At 36.5% G+C, this 24333-nt stretch overlaps 1 protein-coding gene across 1 annotated transcript in view; it reads right to left on the bottom strand.

Moving 5' to 3' along the window:
* The window catches only part of DNAJC5B (DnaJ heat shock protein family (Hsp40) member C5 beta), a 78064-nt gene that overhangs the window by 32240 nt on the left and 21491 nt on the right, over window positions 1-24333 (bottom strand). Inside the window, exon 3 of the mRNA XM_011221201.3 lies at window positions 19185-19312. Coding sequence (XP_011219503.1) covers window positions 19185-19303 — 119 coding nt within the window. The 5' untranslated portion in view covers window positions 19304-19312. The remainder of the gene's footprint in view (window positions 1-19184; window positions 19313-24333) is intronic.

Below are 24333 nucleotides of genomic sequence, written 5' to 3'. Positions count from 1 at the left end.
TTTTTTATGGCTCGGTAATATTCCATTGTATATATGCCACATTTTCTTTATCCATTCATCCTTCAATGGACAGTTAGGTTTTTTGCGTGTCTTGGCTATTGCAAATAGTGCTGCAATGAATAAAGAGGTACATATATCTTTTCCAGATGATTTCTTCATTTCCTTCAGATAAATACCCAGAAGTGGAATTGCTGGATCATGTAGTAGTTTTAGTAGTTTTATTTTTTTATTTTTTTGAGGACCCTCTATAATGTATTCCATAGTGACTGTACCAATTTACATTTCCACCAATAGTGCATAAGGGTTCCCTTTTCTCCATATCATCTCCAACACTTATCTTTTTGTCTTTTTGATACTAGCCATTATGACAGGCATGAGGTGATAACTCTTTGTGGTTTAAAAATGTTTTATTGAGGTCTGTTTGACACACAATATTATATTAGTTTCAGGTGTACAAGATAGTGGTTTGACAACTAGATATGTTATGCTATGCTCACCCCAAGTGTAGCTGCTGTGCTATTACAATATCATGGACTATTTCCCTATGGTATACCTTTCATCCCCACGATTTATTCATTCCATAACTGGAAGCCTGTACTCTCCCCTTCACCCATTTTGCCTATTCTGCTCCTCTACCACCCCCAGCAGCCATCAGTTTGTTTTCTGTATTTATGGGTCTGTTTCTCCTTTTGGTTTTTTGTTTGTTGCTTGGTTTTGTTTTTTAGATTTCACATATAAGTGAAATCACAGTATTTATCTTTCTCTGTTTAACTTATTTCACTAAGCATAATACCCTTTAGGTCCATCCATGTTGCTGCAAATGGCAAGATCTCATTCTTTCTTATGGCTAATATTCCATTATAGTATTACATATACATATATACATTATATAATACATGCACATATACCACTCTACACACACACACACACACACACCCACACACACTCCATATCTTCTTTATCCATTCATCTATTGATGATTACTTGGGTTGTTTCCATATCTTGCCTATTGTAAATAACTATAATAAATAGAGGTGCATAGCTTTTCAAATTATTGTTTTCATGTTCTTTGAATAAATACCCAGTAGTAGAATTGTTGGATCATATGGTATTTCTATTTTTAATTTCTTGAGGAACCTCCATAGTGTTTTCCACACTAGCTGCACCAATTTACATTCCCACCAATAGTGCATAAGGGTTTTCTTTTTTCCATATCCTCACCAATACTTGCTATTTCTTGTCTTTTGTGTTCTAGCCATTCTGACAGGTGTTAGGTGATAACTCATCGTGGTTTTGATTTGCATTTCCCTGATGATTAGTGATGATGAGTGTCTTTTCATGAGTCTGTTGGCCATTTGTATGTCTTCTTTGGAAAAATGTCTGTTTAGGTCCTCTGCCTGTTTTTAATTGAATTATTTGGTTTTTGGTGTGGTGTTATATAAGTATTTATATATTTGGGATATTAACCCCTTATCCAATATGTCATTTGTGAGTATCTTCTCCCATTCAGTAGGTTGTCCTTTCATTCTGTTGATGTTTTCCTTCCCTAATCAAAACCTTCTTATTTTGCTATAGTCTTAGTAGTTAATTTTTGCTTTTGCTTCCCATGCCTGAGGAGACATATGTGGAAAAATGTTTCTAAGGTCCACATCAAAAAGATTACTGTCCATGTTTTCTTTTAGGAGTTTTATGATTTCATGTCTTATATTTAGGTCTTTAATTCACTTTGAATTAATTTTTGTACACGGCTTGAGAAAGTGGTCAAGTTTCATTCTTTTGCATGAGCTGTCCAGTTTTCCCAGAACTACTTATTGAAGAGACTATCTTCCCCATTGTATATTTTTGCCTCCCTTGTCATAGATTAATTGACCATATAAGCGTGGGTTATTTCTGGGCTCTCTATTCTGTTCTCTTGATCTATGTGTCTTATTTTTGTGCCAATACCATACTGTTTTGATTACTACAGCTTTGTGTGTATCTTGAAATCTGGGATCATGGTATCTCCAGCTCTGTTGTTCTTTCTCAAAATTGGTTTGGCTATTGGGGGGGTCTTCTGCAGTTCATATAAATTTTAGTATTATTTGTTCCGATTCCATAAAAACTTCTGTTAGCATTTTGATAGGGATTGCACTCAATCTGTAGATAGCTTTGGGTAGTATGGCCATTTTAACAATTTTAATTCTTCCAATCCATTAACATGGTATATCGTTTTGTTCTTTAAGTAGGCTCCACATGCAGCCTGGAGTCCAACATGGGGCTTGATCAGGGTTGTGAGATCAAGCCCTGAATGGAAATCAAGAATTGGACACCTGACTGACTGAGCCCCAGGTGGCCCCCCATGAATATGGTATATGTTTCCATTTGTTTGTGTCATGTTTAATTTTTTTCATCAGTGTTTTATCATTTTTGAAGTACAGATCTTTCATCTCCTTGGTTAGGTTTATTACTGGATTTTGGGGGGCTTTTTGGTGCTATTTTAAATGGGATTGTTTTCTTAATTTCTCTTTCTGCTACTTTGTTATTGATGTATCACTGTGGTTTTGATTTGCATTTTCGCAATGATTAGTGATGAGCATCTTTTCCTACACCTGTTGGTCATCTGTATGCCTTCTTTGGAAAATGGTCTAATCAGAATCCCTGCCCATTTTTAAATTAAATTGTTTGTTTGTTTTGCTATTGAGTTTTATGTTTTCTTTATATATTTTGGATATTAATCCCTTAGTGGATATTTGCAAATATTTTCTCTCTTTAGGTAAGTTGCCTTTTCAATTTGTTGATGGTTTCCCTTGCTGTACAAAAGCTTTTTAGTTAGATGTATCCCACTTGTTTATTTTTGCTCTAGTTGCTTTTGCTTTTGTTGACAAATCCAGAAAACATCACCAAGATCCATGTCTAAAAGTTTACCACCTAAGTTTCCTTCTAGGCATTTTATGACTTTAAGTCTTACATTCAAATCTTTAATCCAGTTTGAGGTGATTTTTGTATATGGTGTAAGATAGTTGTCAAGTTTCATTCTTTTGCATGTAGCTGTGTAGTTTCCCCAGCACCATTCACCATTTGTTGAAGAGACTGTCCTTTCCCCATTGTATACACTTGCTTCTTTTGTCATAACTTACAAATTGGCCATATATGCCTGGATCAATCAATCAATTGGTTGATTGATTTTAGAGAGAGAGCATGCATGACCAGCACATGGGAGGGGGAGGGTGGCAGAGAGAGAGAGAGAAAGATAATCTCAAGTAGGTTCCACTCCCAGCACAGAGCTTGACATGGGACCTGATCTCACAACCCTGACATTATGACCTGAGCCAAAATCAAGAGTCAGATATTTAACTGACTGAGCCACCCAGGCACCCCTACCTGGATTTATTTCTGAGCTCTCTATTGTGTTCCATGAATCTGTGTCTGTTTTTTATGCAAATACCATACTATTTTAATTATTATAGCTTCATAATATGGTTTAAAATCAGGAAGCATGAGGGGTGCCTGGGTGGCGCAGTCATTAAGCGTCTGCCTTTGGCTCAGGGTGTGATCCCGGTGTTCTGGGATCGAGCCCCACATTGGGCTTCTCTGCTTGGAGCCTGCTTCTTCCTCTCCCACTCCCCCTGCTTGTGTTCCCTCTCTCACTGGCTGTCTGTCAAATAAATAAATAAAATCTAAAAAAAATTTTTTAAAAATAAAAATAAATCAGGAAGCATATCTCCAGCTTTGTTCTTTCTCAGGATTGCTGTGGCTATTCTGTGTTTCTTGTGGTTCCATACAAATTTGAGGATTCTTTGTTCTATTTATGTGAAAAATGCTATTAGAATTTTGATAGCATTAAATCTGTAGATTATGTTGGATAGTATGAACACTTTAGTAGTATTAAATCTTCTAATCTGGGGTGCTTGGGTGGCTCAGTCGTTAAGCATCAGCCTTTGGCTCAGGGTGTGATCCTGATGTTCTGGGATCAAGCCCCGCATCAGGCTCCTCCACTGGGAGCCTGCTTCTTCCTCTCCCACTCCCCATGCTTGTGTTCCCTCTCTCACTGGCTGTCTCTCTCTCTCTCTGTCAAATAAATAAATAAATCTTTAAAAAAAAAAATAAAAATAATAAATCTTCCAATCTATAAGCGTGGAATAACTTTCCATTTACTTCTGTTGTCTTTAATTTCTTTCATCAATATCTTACAATTTTCAGTGCATAGGTCTTTTACTTCATTGGTTCAATTTATTCCTATGTGTTTTCTTCTTTTTGATGCAGTTTTAAGTAGGATTGTTTTCTTAATTTCTCTTTCTACTAGTTCATTTTTAATGTATAGAAACATGACTAATTTTTCTATGTTGATTTTTGTTTCCTGAAACTTACTGAACTTGTTTATTAGTTCTAACAGTCTTTTGGTGGAGTCTGTAGGGTTTTCCCTATATAATGTGTCATCTGCAAATAGTGACAGTTTTGTTTCTTCCTTTCCAATTTGGATGCTTTCCCCGCCTAACTGCCCTGGCTAGGGCTTCCAATACTATGTTGAGTAAAAGTGGTGAGAGTGGGCATCTTTGCCTTGTTCCTGATCTTAAAAGAAAAGCTTTTACCTTTTCACCATTGAGTATGACATTAGCGGTGGGCTTGTCTTGTATGGCCCTTATTATGTTGTATTACATCCCCTCTACACCCATTTTGTTGAGTTTTTATCATAAATGGAGGAATTTTGTCAAATGCTTTTTCTGCATCTGTTGAGGTGATCATATGATTTTTATCCTTCATTAAATTTGGCTTGTTTTATGTTTGCACTCAGAGTTTATCTTCAAATTTGGATTTGTAACATAAAGCTATTTTAAACTAATATTGAGAGTTGTTTTCTTTTCTGTAGGGTTTAATGACATGTTATTCAAATCTGAAACACATTGACCCACCTCCCCATGCAAGTCTATGCTTGTCAACATGGTTACAAAACTCCTATAATCATATCCCCGGTTACCTTTTGTCTCATGTCCTCCACACACAGCTTGTATATTATGCACTGACATGGCCACATTATCGGTAGATTTTCCCAAGATACCCCCATGGCTTTTGTTCCCCATCTTTGCTTAGTCTGTTATCTCTGCTTTGCATACCTATCTTTGCTGACCTTACATTCTTTCCCCAACTTCTATACTTTTTTGTCCAACTATTCATCTTTACTTATGCTTGAATTATCAGCTCAAAGCATTAACTCCTATGGTAAGACCTACCCTGAACCTCTTGTCTTTTCCCATTGCATTTTCTTCTATTTTTCTATCTTGATTGTACTATATTATGTTTTATACCTTCCTAATGAAGGCATGTTTTAGTCTTTTGCAGCTCTAAGCTTAGGATAAGCCTGCCAAAAGTAAATACTTATGAAATATTTATGGAATAAATGAATAAATAAGTGAACTAGGAAAACAACTTAGCATCGTTTCTGCAATACCCTCAGTTTCCTTTTGAGATGTGCTGAAGAGGGAAAAAAAATCATGTCTTTTGCTTCAGGAAGATTTCATATTCCCTAAGTCCTGGAATTATCTGAACTAAACGAGCAAAATCTCCAACAAGCTTCCATTGTTTCCCCACCCCAAACAGAGTTAATAAGAGTATCTATTTAGATCTAGCATTAGACATCTTAGTTTTCTCTGCTACAGAATGCTAATTCTGACTCTGGCTGACAATTCACAATTTTTTGAGTTGTGTGCCTTACTCAGGAATAAAATAAATAAATAATGCACATTGAACAGCATTGTTATATGAATGGCTTTTTTAACAGATTTTATTTATTTATTTGAGAGATGGAGCACAGGCAGGAGGATGGGGAGGGGCAGAGGAGGAGGGACAAGCAGATTCCCTGCTGAGCATGGAGCCTGATGCAGGGCTGGATCCCAAGACCCTGAGATCATGACCTGAGCCCACGTTAGATGCTAACCAACTGAGCCACCCACATGCCCCATGGATGGCTTTTTAAATTGAGTAAATATTCTAATCAAGGTAATACACTTAATTTGTTCTAAGATCATGATCAGAAACAAACATTCATCCAATAAACTAGCAAGTTCTAATTGAGATAAAATTCATATAACATAAACAACTATATCATGCAAATTTTAACTATTCTGACTACTTTAAAATGTATTATCAGTGGTTTTAGTACATTAGTACATTCACAATGGTGTGCAAACATCACAACCTAATTCCAGATTATTTTCATCACCCTAAAAAGAAACTCTTTGCCTCCTAATTCCTGCATATCCCTATTCTGTAACAGCCAATAATCTACTTTCTGTTTCTATGGACTTGCTGTATGGACATGTCATATGAATCATACAGTATGTGGCCTTTTATATCTGGTTTCTCTTATTTAGCATGTTTCCACAGTTCCTCCATGTCATAATAAGTTATCAGTACTTCATTTCTTTATATGACTGAATAATATTCTATTATATGGATGTACCACATTTTGTTTATCCATTGTTTATCCATCCATCAGTTAATGGACATTTGGGTTGTTTTCATTTCTCGCTATTATGAATAATACTGTTATAAATGTTCACGTACAAGGTTTTGTGTGAATATGTTTTCAATTCTCTTGGGAATATACTTAGGCACACAATTGGGTTATATGATAACTCTATCTTTAACTTTTTGAGAAAAGTTAAAGCTAGACTATTTGGAAAAATGTCTATTCAAACACTTTGTCCATTTTTTAATTGACTTGGTCTTTTTATTATTGAGTTTTAAGTATTTATATATTCTGGATATTAAACACTTACAAGATGTCTGATTTGAATGTTTTCTACAGCTCTATGAGCTGTCTTTATTTTCCTGATAGTGTCCTTTGGTATACAACAGTTTTTAATTTTGATGAAGTCCAGTTGATCTATTTTTTCTTTTGTATCATATTTTAAAAAACAGTTGCTTAATCCAAGGTCTTAAAGATTTGTACCTATGTTTCCTTCTGATTTTTGTAGTTTTAGGTCTTTGATGCATTTTGAGTAAATTTCATATAAGGTTTGAGGTAGAAGACCAAATTCATTCTTTTGCATGTAGATATCCTGTTGTCCCAGCACTATTTGTTGAAAAGATTTTTCTTTTTCTCATTGAATGGTTTTGGCATGCTTATTGAGATTCACTTGACTATAGATGTATGGGTTAATTTCTGAACTTTTAATTCTATTCCATTGATTTATGTTTCTGTCTTTATGCCAGTACCACACTGTTTTGATTACTGCAACTTTGTAATAAGTTTTGAAATCAGGGAGTATTGAGTCCTGCAATTTTATCCATATTTTTCAAGATTCTGTTTTGTTATGCTGGGTTCTTTGCATTTCATTTCCACATGAATTTTAGGATCAGCTTATCCAGTCCTGAAAAAGAGGTAGTTGGAATTTTGATAAAATTGCATCAAATATGTAGATTCATCCTAATAATATTTAGTCTTACAATCTGTGAACGTGGGATATCTTTCCATGTACTTAGGCCTTTAATTTCTTTCAACAATGTTTTGTAGTTTTCAGTGTTAAGTCTTTTACTTCCTTGGTTAATTTTTTCCCTAAGTTTTGTATTCTTTTAGATGTTATTGTGAATGGAATTCTTTTCTTAATTTTATTTTTGGATTGTGCTAGCATATAGATTTTTGTATACTGAACTTAAATCCCAACACTTTGCTGAACTCATTTGTTAGCTCTAATTGTGTGTGTATGTGCACACTGGTTATGTATTCAGTATGTTTTTCTATGTATAAGATCATGTCATCTGTGAATAGAGATGGTTTTCTTTCTTTCCTATCTGGACTCCTTTTGTTTCTTATTCTTGCTGAATTGCCTTAGTATAAATTCCAATACACTGTTGAAGGAAGTAGTGAGAGAAGACATTCCTATCTTGGTCCAGATCTTAGGGGGAAAATTTTCAGTGTTTAAGTCTTAAATATGATGATAGCTATGGTTTTTTTTATAAATGCCCCTTACCAAATTGAGAAAATTCCCTTCTGTTGCTAGTTTGTTGAGTACTTTTATCATGAACGGGTATTGGGTTTTGTCGAAAGGCTTTTCTGCATCTATCAAGATGAATATGCCATTTTTTTCTCGATTCTTTTTTTTTTAAAGATTTATTTATTTAAGGAGAAAGGGAGTGAGCAGGGGGAGGGGCAAAGGGAAAGGGAGAGAGAGAATCTCCAATAGACTCCCCACTGATCATGTAGCCTGATGTGGGGCTGAATCCCAGGACCCTGATATCTTGACCTGAGCTGAAATCAGGAGTCAGATGCTTAATGGACTGAGCCCCCAGGTGCCCCAGTCTCTATTCTATTAATATGGTAAAATACATTGATTTGCATATATTGACCCAACTTTATATTCTTAGAATAAATGATACTTGTCATGGTGTATCATCTTTTTAATATGTTGTTGAATTCAGTTTGCTAGTATTTTGTTGAGGATTTCTTCATCCATATTCGTAAGATTGATTGTTCTGTAGTTTTCTGGTGATGTCTTTAACTTTAATATCAGGGTAACCCTAGCTTTATAGAAGAAGTTAGGGCGTGTCCTCTCCCCTACTTTTTTTTTATGAACTTGGGAAAGGATTACTGTTATTTTTCCACCTCCTCCTTCTCCTTCGTAGAATTCACCAGTGAAGCCATCCCAATTGGGACTTTTCATTGTTGGATTTTTTTTTTTTTAATATGGACTCAATCTTTACATTTTATAGATCTACTTAGATTTTCTATTTCTAGTGAATTTGTTAGTTTGTGTGTTTCTAAGAATTTGCTCATTTTATCTAGGTTGTCTAATTTTATTAGTAAGCAACTGTTCATAGTTTTCTTTTATAATTTGTTTTTCTTGTAAGGTCAGTTGTAATGCCCCTGTGCTTTTATTCTTTATTTTAGTAATTTGAGTTTTCTCTCTTTCTTGGTCAGTTTAGGTAAAAATTTGTCAGTCTTGTTGGTGTTTTCAAATAACCAGCTTTTGGTTTTGTGGATTTTCTCATTCTTTTATTCTCTATTTCATTTATTTTCACTCTAATCTTCACTATTCTTTTTTCCCTCATGCTTTTGGTCTAGTTTGTGAGTCTTTTTCTAATTTCTTAAAGTGGAAGTTTAGGTTATTTGAGATCTTTCTTCCTTTTTAATGTAGGCATTTGCCATTCTAAATTCCCTTCTGAAAATTACTTTCACTGCATCCCATAAATTTTGGTATGGTGTGTTTTTGCTTTCATTGATCTCAAAGTATTTTCCAGTTTCCATTGTGATTTCTTTTTTGGTGCATTAGTTATTTAAGAGTGTGTTGTTTCATTTCTACATGTTTCTGAATTTTCCAAATTTCCTTTTGTTATTGGTTTGAAATTTCATTCCATTGTTGCCAGAGAATATACTTGTTTGATTTAAATGTTTCCAAATTTACTGATACTTGTTTGTGGCCAAACTTATGGTTTAACATGGAGGATGTTCCATATGCACTTGAGTTAATGAGTAGACTGCTCTATAGATGTCCAGTAGTTCTAGTTGGTTTATGGTATTGTACAAGTCTGTTTCCCTGTTGATCTCATGTCTAGTTGTTCTGTTCACTATTGAAAATGAGGTATTGAAGTCTCCAATTACTACTGTTGAACCATCTGTCCCTCCCTTCAATTCCATCAGTTTTTTTCTGCATTTATTTTGGGGCTCTGTTGTTAGGCACATATATGTTTCTAATTGCTATATATTCTTCAAGGATTGACTTAAAAAATAATAAATGTCTTTTTTTGTTTCTGATATTTATCTTAAAGTTTATTTTGTCTGATACTAGTATAGCCACTCCAGCTCTCTTTGAATTACTACTTCCATATATTTTTTTCCATACGTTCACTTTCATCCTGCTTGTCTTTGAATCTAAGGTGAGTGTTTTTAGAGACAGCATAGAGTTGGATCTTTTTTTAAAAATCCACTTGCCAATCTCTGTCTTTTATTTTGAGAGTTAATCCATTTATATTTAAAGTAATTCCTGATAAGGAAGGACTTTTGCCATTTTTCTATTTCTATCTTTTTTTTTTTTTTTAAGTCGGCTCCATGTCCAGCATGGATCCCAATGCAGGGCTTTAACTCACAACCCTGAGATCAAGACCTAAGCCGAAATCAAGAGTTGAATGCTTAACCGACTGAGCCACCCAGGCACCCTTCTATTTGTATTCTTATATCTTTTTTGTTTGATTCTCCTATTACTATTACTAGCTTCTCTCCATTACTAGGAATTAATGATATAATTCCTATATCATTTCTTTTATATATTTTTAAGGCTTTTTGTGTGTATGTGGTTACCCTTGGGATTGGAATTAACATCTTAAATTTTAAATATCTAGTTCACATTAATATAACGTGCTGTCAAAAGTATACAAAAACTTCTGTATAGTTCCACCTCCCCATTAATGCTGCTATTGCTGCAAATTACATCCTAAGACATTATGTGCCATTCAACATAGATATATAACTATTGCTTATGCAGTTGTTTTTTAAATCAGATAGCAAAAAAGAGGATCTACAAACATATTTATGTGTGAAGTTACTTTTACTGGTATTCTCTAATTTTTCTTGTGGATTCAAATTGTGGTCTAATGCTCATTTCCCTCTGAAGGATTCCTTTTGGCATTTCTTATAGGAAAGGTCGGCCAATGATTCAGTTACTCATTTATCTAAAAATAAATGAATATCTCCTTCATTTTAGATACATAATTTTGCTACATATAGAATTTTTGGTTGACATTTTTTCTTTCAATGCTTTGACTATATCGTCCCATTGTCTTCTGGACTCATGATTTCTAATGAGAAATCAGTTGTTAATCTTATTGAGGCTCTCTTATACATGATGAATTCCTTCTTTCTTGCTACTTGCAATATACTTTTTAACTTTGAACAGTTAATTATGATGTATCTCAGTGAAGATTTTCATGAGTTTATTCTACTTGGAGTTCATGGAACTTCTTGGATGTGTAGATTAATATTTTTCATTACACTGGAAAGTTTTCAGCCATTATTTCATCAGATATTCTTTCTGCCCCTTTCTCTTTCCATTCTCTGAGACTCCTGTTTTATATATATGATGGTATACTCAGGTCTCTTGGGCTCTATTCGTTTTTCTTCATTCTTTTATTTCTCTGTTACTCAGACTGTATAATCTTAATTGACCTATTTTCAATTTCACTGATTCTTTCTTTTGCCTGTTCAAATTGCCTATTGAACTCCTCCAGTAAATTTTTCATTTCAGTTACTATACTTTTCAACTCCAGAATTTCTATTTTGGTTCCTTTATATAAATTCATTTTTTAATTGATATTCTGTATTTAGTGAGGTATCATTCTCAACCTTCCCATCAGTTCTTTAGACATGGTTTCCTTTAGCCTTTAAACATACTTAGCTTATTTAAAGTCTTTGTCTAGCATGTCCAAATTGAAGCATTCTCAAGGACAGTTTCTATAGATTCCTCCTCTCCCCAATATAGATTTTACTTTCTTGTTTCTTTGCATGCCTTATATATTTTTTTGAAAACGGGACATTTTGAATATTATAATTTGGCAGCTTTACAAATTAGACTCTCCCCTGTCCCTATGATTTTTGATTGTTGTAATTGTTTATTCAGTGACTTTTCTGACCTAATTTTGTAACATCTGTATTCTTAGTCGTGTGTGACCACTGAAGTCTCTGCTCCATTAGCTTAACAGCTAAAGATTAGACAGAGATTTTCTTACACACCTAGAACCAAAAAATCTCCCAGCCTTCACAGATGGGCTTTGTATGTGTGTTAGGACACATCTTCAATGCTAAGCCAGGCAGTTTACAACTCTGCCTTAGCCTTTACTTCCTGTTGCACAGATATACAAGGTCAGCCAGAATTGAGAACTTACGGCTTTCTCAGGTCTTTCCTGAGTGTGTGTACAGCTGTGGGAAGGTTAAGTAGCTTCTAGATTCCCAGATAATGTCAGAACTGATTTCTTTATAGAAACTAGGATAGTTCCTAGGACAGGAATGAGTGATGGAATGACGTATTCACTTTCATGTAAATGATTAATATGAATTCTATGCTCAAGTCAATCTATTCCACTCACCACTATCTCCCTTATTTTGCTTGTCTTTCTGTATGTATCTTTCAACCTTACTAAATCTAACTCTTTATAAGGTGAGCTCTTTAAGTGGTACAAATTACATGTATATACATAGATAGATACATATATTCATTTCTCACAGTATAATATAAATAAGTATCCAAAACTAAATAGGCATTGAGTGAATGAGTGAATGGGAGAAAAAGTCATTGATCATAATGATTCTAGTGCCCTGGAACAAATGAAGTTGTGTGAAGAACTAAGAGGAACAAGTAGATTTGCCATGGGACAAGGGAGGTTATGCCACTGACCTGAAAGATAACTGACATAGCCTCATATACTCTTCTTTTTAGTGGAAGGTTTTAGAATTCAGGAAACAAATTAGTACTGATAGAGATTAATTTCAATTTATCTTGTGAGCTTGAATCATCACTTTGCCTTGTAAATATTTACAATTCTTCTATTAGCTATGCATTCCCCTGACATTTACACTTTATTCATAAGCAGCCTCTGTTATGACCTATAATTGCTAATAAAGATGGGTAAAAGCACCACAGATTGGGGTTGCCACAGATCACTATGGAAATGACACTCTTTCCTGCTTCTTGTGAAAATAGCATTTGCCTCATGTTGGTCTACTATGAGCAAACTCACCTCTTCAGAGATGGAGGATGATTTCCAGAAAGTTCCATGTAAAATTGAATGAAATAGAAAAATTGAGTCCCTGATGCCCTGTGAACCATTGGTACCTCATCAACAAGCTCATTCATGAGGCACAGAAACCGAGCTGCTAATGTACAAAACTAGTTCTCTCTGATTTTGTGGTTTTCTGAGGAGCTAAGGGCGGGCTAGATCTTTGTCTCATTTCTCATCCAGTAGGCTAACATTTTGTTAGGTTCTTGTACCCAAAATACTAGGAAAACCAGTTGGCTTCCCTTTTGGCATCTTAATTTTGTTTCTATCTAAATTCAAAAATTTACACATCATTTTAAATAAAAACTAACATTTAAGTTGCATATGAGATTTTGAATACTTGATACTCACATTTTCTATATTACATAACTGGCTGTATTTTCTCAGAGTTTTCCCTTCCTTATCCCCTAACTGCGTTTTATTTGAAGGTCTCACAGTCATAAAAAATGCACCATATCCCAATCTGAAACTATGGTCTTCCCTTGCTGAGCTGTCCCTCTCTTTCCTGGGTCAGTGAATGATTCCCTGTTTAGCTAAGTGACCAAACATTTGAGAAAATGTCCTGAAGAAGCTGAGAATGTAAGTATGGAGAAACAGACATATACCCACAGGCAAAACCTATTTGTTGACCAATTCATTTTTGAATTTGGTAAATATTAGCTAGGACTAATGGAAGTACAGTGGAAGACAAAACATAATGCCTGCCCTGAGGGAAGTGATGGAATGGGAAAGGCAGAAAAGAAGAGTGAATTACAAGCTGTGAGGATTTCATGCTCTGATTGAACAGCACAATGAGTTATGGAACATACAAAGGGCTGTAGGGAAGGCCCCCACAGGCCTTCTCTCCCAAATCAACCTAAATGGCTCCTTGTGATCATTTTGGGTATGATGTTTAGGTTTCCTTCTCTCTCTCTCTTTTTCCCTCCCTCCCTCAATTAGATTCTAATTTTTTTTAAAAGGTTTTATTTATTTGACAGAGAGAAACACAGCGAGAGAGGGAACACAAGCAGGGGAGTGGGAGAGGGAGGAGCAGACTTCCTGCTGAGCAGGGAGCCCAATGCGGGGCTCAATCCCAGGACCCTGGGATCAGGACCTGAGCCAAAAGCAGATGCTTAATGTCTGAGCCACCCAGGTGCCTCTAGATTCTAATTTTTTGCTTATATGCTCCTTAAAATAAATTTGAGAAATTGTCCTCTCAGCATTTTTAACTTGATATCTAATTTTTGTGTAAGATAAGACAGATGCAAAGGGTATAATTTTCAGCATATTAAAGACATTGGCATGTTAAAATAAAACAGTTGTAACACTCTTTTAAATGTATTCAACAGAATTTGAATGTCACAAAATCTACACACACAGTCACACATACACACTCACTCTCACACATACACGTGCAGGCATGCATACACACACACATTTCTTGGAGAGTCTTCTTACATCCATGCCCCAGACAACTTTGAAGAATGCCATTCTATAGGCCTCTTTCTCTGCCATATGTATTCTTTGTGGTACCCAGTAACTGTGTGCCAGAACTTGGCTAAACACTTTACATGTATCATTTCTTTCAATCCTTAGCAACCCTCTGAAGTCACTACTGTTTTCTGTATTTTACTTATGAAGAAAATGAGGCTAAGAGAAGAGGTTTGAATCCAGGTCTTTCTAACTTCATACCCTCTACTCTTAAATGCTGCTACTTTAGACTTAAAAAATTCACTGCAACTGAGGGATTTTAGTGTTAAAATCAACATGGAGCACCTTAAAGAGAATATGTAACTTCTAGCGCATAGCACTCCCTAACCTCCTACCTGCTTTGGTTTTCTCCACAGCACTTACCAATATCTGATAGACTGTATATTTTATTTATTGTTAAGCCTCCCTGCTCCCCCAGCCCAGAATATAGGCTTCAGGAATGTAGGGATTTCAGCTCTGTTCAATGCAATTTTCTCAGGGCCCAAAACAGTACTCAATAAATATTTGTTGAATAATGAACTAGACTTGTTGTTATAAAACCATTAGGATTCTAAGAGACTCTAGACCTACTGCATGCCCTGAACAGCCTTCCTGGCTTCATTGTAATTAGGCAGCAGTATGAGGTATAGATCAACAATCTACTGGGTTTGGAGTAAAGGATTTTTATGTGCCAGTCAGTATCAAGAAAAGAAGACACACCTAAATTGCTTGGTGAACTATATTTGCCTAATTCAAGTTACCAAGGAGGACACAGAATTAGGTAGCTTTGTTGTAGGGCTATGATAGGGATGCATTCATCTTTGAGCCATCACAGTCTACTGTTCAGGGCTAGGAGTTTGGGCACATCATGGTATACTTGGAAGTTTGGTAGCTAGGGCCTCCCATAAATCTCCCAGGACTGAAGAGCCTAATTGTAGTTTTTGGAGTGTATTACCTTGTATAGTTTTCTTAGTGGTTGAGTATGTATATATAATTTATCACAGTTACTGATATCAGTGTTTTACCAATCTAAGTACAGAAATTTTTCATTTAGGTGTTCTTGTCCTCCCCACTTTTAAATATCTTTGTCTCAAGTATCAGATGCTGTTAGAATTTTTGTGCCAATTGTCATATATAATTTAGAAAATTCATGAAGATGATAGTATGTTGTATTCACCCGTATTTCTGCATTTTCCATTGCCTGTCCATCCGTCCTTCCTTCCTTCCTTTATTATTTCTTTTGTAGTATGTCCTTTAGCCATTCTTTAAGAGTAAATCTGGCTAAGTGACAAAATCTTTCAGTTTTCCTTCATGTGGGAATTTTTTTATTTCCCCTTAATTCTCTAGGTATAGTTTCATCAGGTATAGAATTTGCAATTGACAGTAATTTTCATTCTTTTCTTTCTTGAAAATGGTGTGCATCTTCTTCTGGCCTCTGTTGTTTCATATGAGAAATCTGTTTCCTTTTGAATTGGTATCCCTCTATAGATAATGTTTTGTTTCTCTCTGGCTGCTTTCAAGATACTTTCTTTGTCTTTAGTTTTCAGAAGTATAATTATGATGTGTCTGGGCATGGATTTCTCATTCAAGTTGCAATTTTCTTGTTTTTTGGTTTTTTGTATAAAAAGTGATTTTAATTGTATCTGGACATTTTGGCTATTATGTTAGGAGACTCTGGGTCCTACTTAAATTTTTTATTTTAAGAGGCATCTACTCTGTTTAGATTAAGCATGTTGGTCATAGCCTACTTTTGTGGGCCGTGGCTCCAATGACAGTCTAATTTTCAGAGCCTTGATGGTACTGTGTTTGTCTTCTTTTGTCTCCTGCCTCTGAGGCCCCACTGGTACTTGTTGGTACTAGCTGAGAAAGTGAAAGGAGCTTCCCAGGCTGAGTGGCTTTGTGCCATTATGTGGAGGAAGGGAATCTCCAGGCTGCAGAGAAAAAAAGGACTTTCTGGAGCTGGGTGCTTGTTGTGGAAGAATCCTACTTGCTAATCTCCCCTGTCAGGTGGAGTCTCTGGGTGGGAGAGGGAAGTCTCAGACTTGTGGGAAAGTTCTCTGGTAGGTTACTGTTAGGGGAACATTCAGTTGGTTCTCCCTGCTATTTCTTCTGGGCTTGTCTAGAGTTGTTGGCAGGACTCTTGCTCAGTTCAGAGGAAGAATAAAGCTATCTGGCTGCCTTCTCTTGCTAGATTGGGTGTCAGGAAAGGCTGGGCCTGGGTTACATTCTCTTGGATGGAGAATCCTAACGTGCCCTGCCACTGTGTAGTTCCCTTGGTCCTCTGGTCCCTAACTAATTCATCTTCCTCATTCTACATTTTAGGGTTCTTCTTAAGTTGTCTCTTGTGTTATTTACAAGGCTTTTAGTCATGCTTGACAGGAAGGAGTAGAGAGAAACAAGTCTGCATCATTTGGTCAGATCAGAAGGTCTCTATATAAGCTTATATAGGCCTAAAATCTCTCTAGAAGGTACACAAAGAATTGCCTTCCCTGAAGAGGGAACCTGGGGAACAGGAGGCAGGAGGGAAACTTCTTTTTTGTATATGTGTTTGCGTGTTCTCATTTTAATCAGGTGAATATATTATCTGTTCAAAAATAAAAATAAAATGTAAGAGAAGAAAAAAATCTAATTCAGCCTTGTTTTCAAGACCACAGCCAAGGATTGCAACGTTGATCAAGCAGAGTATGGATTCAACAGTTTGTAATTTTATTAAATTTCACTGATCTCTGAATATAAGAATAATGTTCTCAGTGGATTTTCAGCCTGCTCATACATTTTGAATAACTTGCAGAATACAAATGTGTAATTTAGATAGAAGTAGATGCTTTTGGCAGCATACTAGCACCCTAATCAGCTGAAAAAATGATATTTGTTTGACATTAAAACAAAATTAATAGCAAGACACTGATTACATGAAAAGATTTTAGGTTGTAATTATTAAACTTGCAAACAACTCAGCATAATTAGCGCCTTAATTAGGATATGACCTGCAATTTTAGCTTACAAAATTAATTGAGGCAATTAAAAGTCACATTTGTAAAGTAAAGTGGGTTTTAAAGCTTACAAGGTAACTACTACTTTTTGTCTCATTTCGGGGAGCATCTTTATAAGTAGTAAGCTTGCAGTGCAATTACTTTGATTCCAAACTCCCACTTTCAGCACAGTGTCTCAGCCTGAAGCGTTAAGAGTCAGGTTTAGTAACTTTCAGCCAAGGGTATCTACCCACAGGAAGTTGAACAGTTCCCAGACATACTCCTAAATAACTCTGGGGAGCAGTGAAACAGCAAAGACTTTCTGTCCCCAACACCTGAAGTGAAATATAAACTGAAAGACTGATAGTGACTTTGGATCAAGCTCCTTGACCATTTTCACAGAACTATTTGGATCCAGATGGCAATTTTCACCTCTGCCAGTTATTCTTCACATGCTTCTTGAAGGCATTTCAGGTCCCACAGTTTACCACTTGGTGAAGATTCCAATTCAAAGCCAAAGAATTTCCCATCAGTAGATAGAAATGGGGACATCAATAAATATTTGTGGGCTAGTGATTTGGGAAAGAATAAATCTAGAATCCTTCCTTTATTACTTATGTCAAAATAAACTCCAAATGAATCAAAGATTTAACATAAAAATAAGTTATAAATGTACTAGAAGAAGATATGGGTTAATATTTTTATAATACTGAATCAAGAGTAGCTTTTTAAACATGACAGTAAAACAAAATCCATAAAGGAGATTACTAACAAATTTGTCTTCTTAATTCTAAACTGCCATATGTCAAAAATATACATAGACTGTAAATTTTAAAAACCTAATTCAAGGTCAAATCAAGAAATAAACAATTAAAAACTGAAAGTTTCATTTATACTTTGATTAATTTTTCCTGTAAAGGCACAGCTTTATTCCTCAATAAGAAAATGAGGGGCTCCTGGGTGGCTCAGTCAGTTGAATGTCCCAACTTTTGATTTTGGCTTAGGTCATGATCTCAGGGTTGTGAGATACCCTGTGCGGGGCTCTGCGGTCAGCAGGAAGTCTACTTGGGATTCTCACTCTCCCTCTCCCTCAGCTCCTCCCCCCCACCCCTACTTGCACACTCTAAATAAATAAATAATCTTTAAAAAGAAAATAATGAAATACTTGGAAACATGCATCATGATTTGCATACAGGAATATTAAGTATAGAGGAAAATGAAAAGAACTTAAACTTCAAAAGTAGCTCATAAAGTGATTGTATTACAGAATAGCCGTAAGCTATAGTCACAAAAAAAATCAATATTAAATAATACCAGAATATTTTCATGATAGAACCTCGTTAAAAAGATAGAGGGTAGAGACGAATCCAATTTGATTTTAAAATGTCTTATCTAGACAGAAAAAAAGACTAGAAGAAAACAAAATATCAATAATTACTGCTGGAGATAGAATTATGGATAAATGTTATTGTCTTCATTTTGAGCAATTTCCAAATTTCCTACAATAAGTAAGTTATTTTCTGCTCAATATTTTTTTTAATTCCTTGGAGCTCTAAAGAAAAAGGTATTTGAGTTTTTCCCAAAAATAGCTAACTTGGAACTAGATCAGATATGAAAAATCAAAATTGAAGACTTGAAAGTCATGGCGTATAATATAGCAATTGTGACAAACTCCTCCCGCTTTTTTTAAATCCCTCTACCAGATTCCATGATGCTATATCACTGAAGGTAAATTAAAACTCCTGGTCACTCTCAGTGACTTCTGTCTTTCTCTGACGCTACAGGCCTAGAACCCAGGCTTCCTTTTCGTAAGGTCCAAAATCACGAGAGCATTCTTTTAAAAAGTGTCATACTTGTCTATTCCTAACTGCCTATGTTGTAGAACAGGAAACACGAGGTTCAAAACTCTGATTACTTGGTCTTGGCATGAAGTTTATGTCTTTAATTGGGGGCACTTGCCTATCACAAAATAACTATCACTAGTAATACAAGAATGTCATCATTGAGCTTTCTCTGTACCTGTAGGTTTTCTTAATGTCTTCATTTGATGCTCCCTTTTGCAGACCAAGAATTTCATATAGAGCTTCTCCAGATGTAGACAAAGTCTGCTGTCTTTGGTTAGTTATGTTACATGCCATTTTCTCAGGCTGCAAAAGCAAAGAGGGGAAATAGCCATGAAGGTTATGCATACTGGCTCCTAGTCTCTAAAGAGAAAGACAGTTTATCTTTAACCTTTTGTAAAATGACAATCTGAAGTACATTTTTGTGCCGGCACAAAAGGAGAGGAGAAAAGGGTTAGGAGAACCAAAAGCAGAGCTTCAAGTCAGGGTGTTAAAGGCTACAGGCAGTCACATAAATGGTATATGGCTTTGTCCACATGGTTAAATAGAAGTGAAATGTTATCTAAATACCCAGCTAATTCAGAATTGTTGAAAATAAATCCTCACAGGTCATAATATGTAGATTCTTTTTTGCCAGAATTTTAACAGCTCCTTTACTATTTTCCAAATTTAGCTAGCAGTGGAAATAATCTTCCATTTTACTTTGATTCTATTGGCCTAGCCCTTGTTAGAGCAAGAGTTTTAAAAAGAAATAAAGGACAACTTCTTGAAGTATCAGGGGGAAAAAAAATCATCTGGGTGCCAGGTTAGAACTTCTCTGCAGTTGTAGGATGCCAAAGTCCCCCACAGTGCTCATGGGTTTTGCACCTGAGATAGATCCTTTCCCTGTGGTCTCTCCAGAAGGGATTGGGCTATCCCTAAGACCCAGATACCATCTGCCTGCTATGGTCTGGCTCTAGGGTAGGCAAAGAGAAGCAAGCATACCTCGGGGCATTCCTGCATCCACCACTCAAACTCTCTAAGCCTTAAGGTCTTCATTTATAATAAAAGGATAATAAAACCCATACCACAAGGATATTTTAAGGATTTAGAAATAATGTATATACTATGCCCAGGACATAATGGATTCAAAGAAAAAGATAACTATTTTTATTAAAGGCAGCACAGTATGAAATTCAGAGATTGCGCTGTAGTTGCAATTTCTCAGAATATTGGCCTTGCCATGACCAGCTGCATGACCTTCCCTATCTGTGAACTAGAGACAGAAACGTGCCTAAAATCATGGAGCTGTTATAAGAATTATATGTATTCTTATATTAAAAAACAAAAAAACATACACCAGTGTTCACACACCAGTGTTCACCATTATTTATAACAGCCAAAAGGTAGAAACAACCTGAATGTCCATCAACAGACGAATGAAAAAGTGGTATGTACATACAATGGAATATTATTCAGCCATAAAAAGAAATGGAATTTTGATACAAGCTACAGTACAAATGAACCTTAACATTATGCTAACTGAAAGAAACTAGTCACAAAAGGACAAATATTGTATAATTCCTCTTATACGAGATGTCTTGAATAAGTAAATTTGTAAAGACAAAAAGTAGAATAGAAGTTATCAGGGGCTGGGGGCATGGGGAGTGAGGAATTATTATTTAGTGGGCATATAGTTTCTCTTTGGAATGATGACAAAGTTCTGTGAATAGTGGTGATGACTAGAAAACACTGTGAATGTACTTGTTATCACTTAATTGTACCCTTAAAAATAGTTCAAAGAGTAAATGTTAAATTTTTCCACAAAAACAAAACAAGGGGAAAAAATTTACTTAGATTGCCAGCTCCTTAGATTGCAAGGGCTGGAAGTTCCTTGAAAATCACTGTCCATTTCTTGGCTTTGGGCCTTGTACACAAGTACTGTAAGAGTGAATGAATGAATATACCAGGACTCGGGAGATGGTTTTAGGACTATGGAGACACTCACGTTCAACACAGGGAATCCCTGGTGACAGTGGCGGTTGCTGAACTGGATAGGCACATCCCAGTGGTGGATGGGGTCAAATGGAGCTAACCTCCCAACTCTGTTCTCACCAAGCTAATGACCAAACCAACAAAGGCAAGAGCAGAGCCCCTAGATGTCAATTGGTGAGTCAGGATGGCCTTAGAGGTCCCTGAGGCCATAGTACGGTACTGTGAGTGTCTGTGCTTCCAAGGAATTCAATGAACAACAACAGTATGAAGAATTCCAAAATATTTTTGTGAGCCTTTATCTTCTTGGGGGAAGAAAAGCAAAGCTTTGATGAATACTGAAAAAAGTCAGACCAGGGCAAAAATCTTTCCTAAAGGCACCAAAGACAAGGGCTTATTTTGTGACATGGCTGTATTATCTCTTCCTTAATCAGCCTATGAAAGTAGTGTCCCTGGAGGCCAGAAGGACCCCAGTCCCAAATTCCTGCTTCACGGAAGGATAAGAGAAGAAGGAATCTGATTTTGCCTACCACAAAACAAAATCTAATGTCCATACTGACCAGCAGCCTTTCAGTAAATTGTGGCACTTACTTCATTACTGTGCTACCTTACCTTTCTTGCCTCCCCATCACAACTTCCTTTGGGAGTAAGCAATTCAAGGCTTGGGGTATGTCATCCATCTCTGTGTTCCAGTCCTATAGCCTGTCTTGGAACCACAGCCCAGGTGATTATTCACAATTGAAGGAAGAAGTGCCTGAATAACTAACACCCTCCCTACTACCTTCTCTGTCCCCTCTGTGCTACTGCCACCACAGACACAAATGCTCCAGGTACTGATGCTGTGCACCATACATCCACCTATGGTTCCCAGGAATGGAGGCAACCAGCCAGTTTCTCACAAGTCATACTAAATGCCACGAATGAGCAGAGTTTGGAAGATAGGGATTTCGGTGTGGCTTTGTGGACAATGAATAGGGCCACAGTCTCTCTGAGATTTTTAAGATGTCACTGGTTAGCAAGATCCCCAGAGTCACAAACTAAAAATATATCAGCATAATGATTTAAAATTTAGGTCTGTAAGATATGGAGTTAGGGGTCATATAAGCTAACTTAGCAAATGCCCTTTGGGAAATTTGGGACACAGATCATTATAACAGACAAGTTTACTATTAGCCTATTAGCTCTCCTTTTTCTGGGGAATGCTCAGGTTCCCACTGCATCATATGCCTTTCCTGACACTTGCTTCAGTCTTACCTGATCTCAGTTGAGTAGAGGAAGAGTAGGTACCAAGGCAGACTTAATAAGAGTCCTTCCCTAGCATTTTTAAAAAATATATAGAACAATCTTGAAGATGGTAAAACCCCGTAAAATTAAGGTATTATTGGCTGGCCTAAATCAAAGAAATTGAAACTGATCCACAGAAGAGGACCAGTGGCTGAAAGATGGAGAGACCCAACAGAGTTCAGTCTCCTGGTTCCAGCTGTTTCAGAATGCACTTGCAGCTTTCCCCCTCCCACAGCTTGTCAATCAACTTTTCCTTGGATTTAACCAATAAATTCCCCATACACAAATTTACACACATGTTTTTTCTTATGAGCATATTTTAGCTAGGTTTTGGTCACTGTTAACCAAAACTCCTAAGTGTCATGTACTCTCAATTAAACACCACCAGTGGTTTCCCAAGCACTTTCAAGCCAAGCTAATCTTAAATTCTTGCATCTACTCATCCTTCATCTTGAATGTGGCTTCCTGGTACTTGGAAGTGAATACTTGGGGGAAGTAACAAATGGTATACTAAGAAATTCAAATAGATTCATTCAGATGTATTGTGTAGACATTACCAGTACAGATAAAAGGAGCAGTGATAAATCTGGTTAAGACACTTTCATAATGAAAGTTTATGGAGAGCTATGGAGGAAAACTAAGAAGAAACAAAAGTATGGCAAATAGTTATCTTTGTTTTATCTATTTATCTCTATATTCAGCATTCCAAAGAAACAGTTTCATTTGAGGGAAAAAATGTATTCAGTCTTCAGGGCACCTGGGTGGCACAGTTGTTAAGTGTCTGCCTTCGGCTCAAGGGCTCAGGGCGTGATCCCAGCGTTCTGGAATCGAGCCCCACATCAGGCTTCTCCGCTAGGAGCCTGCTTCTTCCTCTCCCACTCCCCGTTTGTGTTCCCTCTCTCACTGGCTGTCACTCTGTCAAATAAATAAAATCTTAAAAAAAATGTATTCAGTCTTCATCTATTTCATGAAATAAGAGATGTCATGGCTCCCATAAATCAACAGATGTCCTAAATCAATCTCAACAAGACACAGACTTGCACAATTTCCACAGTTGTGACCATCATGCTCCATGACCAGCTTTGATTCCTTCCTACTTGGATCTTGCTGTCACTAATCCAGGAAAAGGACTTACACATTACTGAAGATAATCTGCTAAACAGATTATGGTAATACCCACAGCATTATTATTTATTCAAAGCCTGCAATGCAGGCCAAGTCTTCTGGGAGATTTCAGACTAATATGAGATATAAAACTATAAGCCAATAATGAAACTAGTGTTTAGAGATTAAACAAGTACCGAGGACAGAGCAAGAAAGAATTTTCTGGAGGATAAGGATTCTGTTTTGTGCCACCAGAGGCCCAACATTGTGCCTGAGGTGTATTAGGTATGTGATATATGTCTGTTGGGTAATTAAATCAAAACTGAGTGGTTAGGGGCACCTGGGTGGCACAGAGGTTAAGCGTCTGCCTTCGGCTCAGGGCGTGATCCCGGCGTTATGGGATCTAGCCCCACATCAGGCTCCTCTGCTGTGGACCTGCTTCTTCCTCTCCCACTCCCCCTGCTTGTGTTCCCTCTCTCCCTGGCTGTCTCTATCTCTGTTGAATAAATAAATAAAATCTTTAAAAAAAAAAAAAACTGAGTGGTTAACTTGAATGGAAATGTTAGGGAGAACTTCACCAAAAAAGTTGAAATCTGGGCTGATAATAATACAACCACTTATTTCTGTAGAACTTCGCACATATTTCTTTTACAGCCCTCGTATCTAAGCCTAACTTTGGATCTGCATAGATGTGGTAGCTAGTGACTCCCCTGATCATTTATTTGCATAAATCAAAAGAAAAGAGGACTTCTGGGTTTGGGGACTGAAAGAGGAAGGGAGGACATTCTTACATTGTGACTGGAACACTTTTTCCCCCCAAGGCACCCCCCCTTCAAAGTTATCCCAGGTATAAAATGAGAGAGATGGGGTCAGTTGGGGGGCTACCCTCAATCCTTTCCACAGAATAGTCATGGTAACAGCCTAGGATTTATCTTCCCTACCCCATGGCCAACCCTCTACACATTCCT

This window comes from Ailuropoda melanoleuca, chromosome 9 (assembly GCF_002007445.2).
Source record: "Ailuropoda melanoleuca isolate Jingjing chromosome 9, ASM200744v2, whole genome shotgun sequence".
NCBI classification, from domain to species: domain Eukaryota; kingdom Metazoa; phylum Chordata; class Mammalia; order Carnivora; family Ursidae; genus Ailuropoda; species Ailuropoda melanoleuca.
The sequence above is the reverse complement of the archived record's forward strand: the minus strand, read 5'-3'. Positions and strand labels throughout refer to the sequence as shown.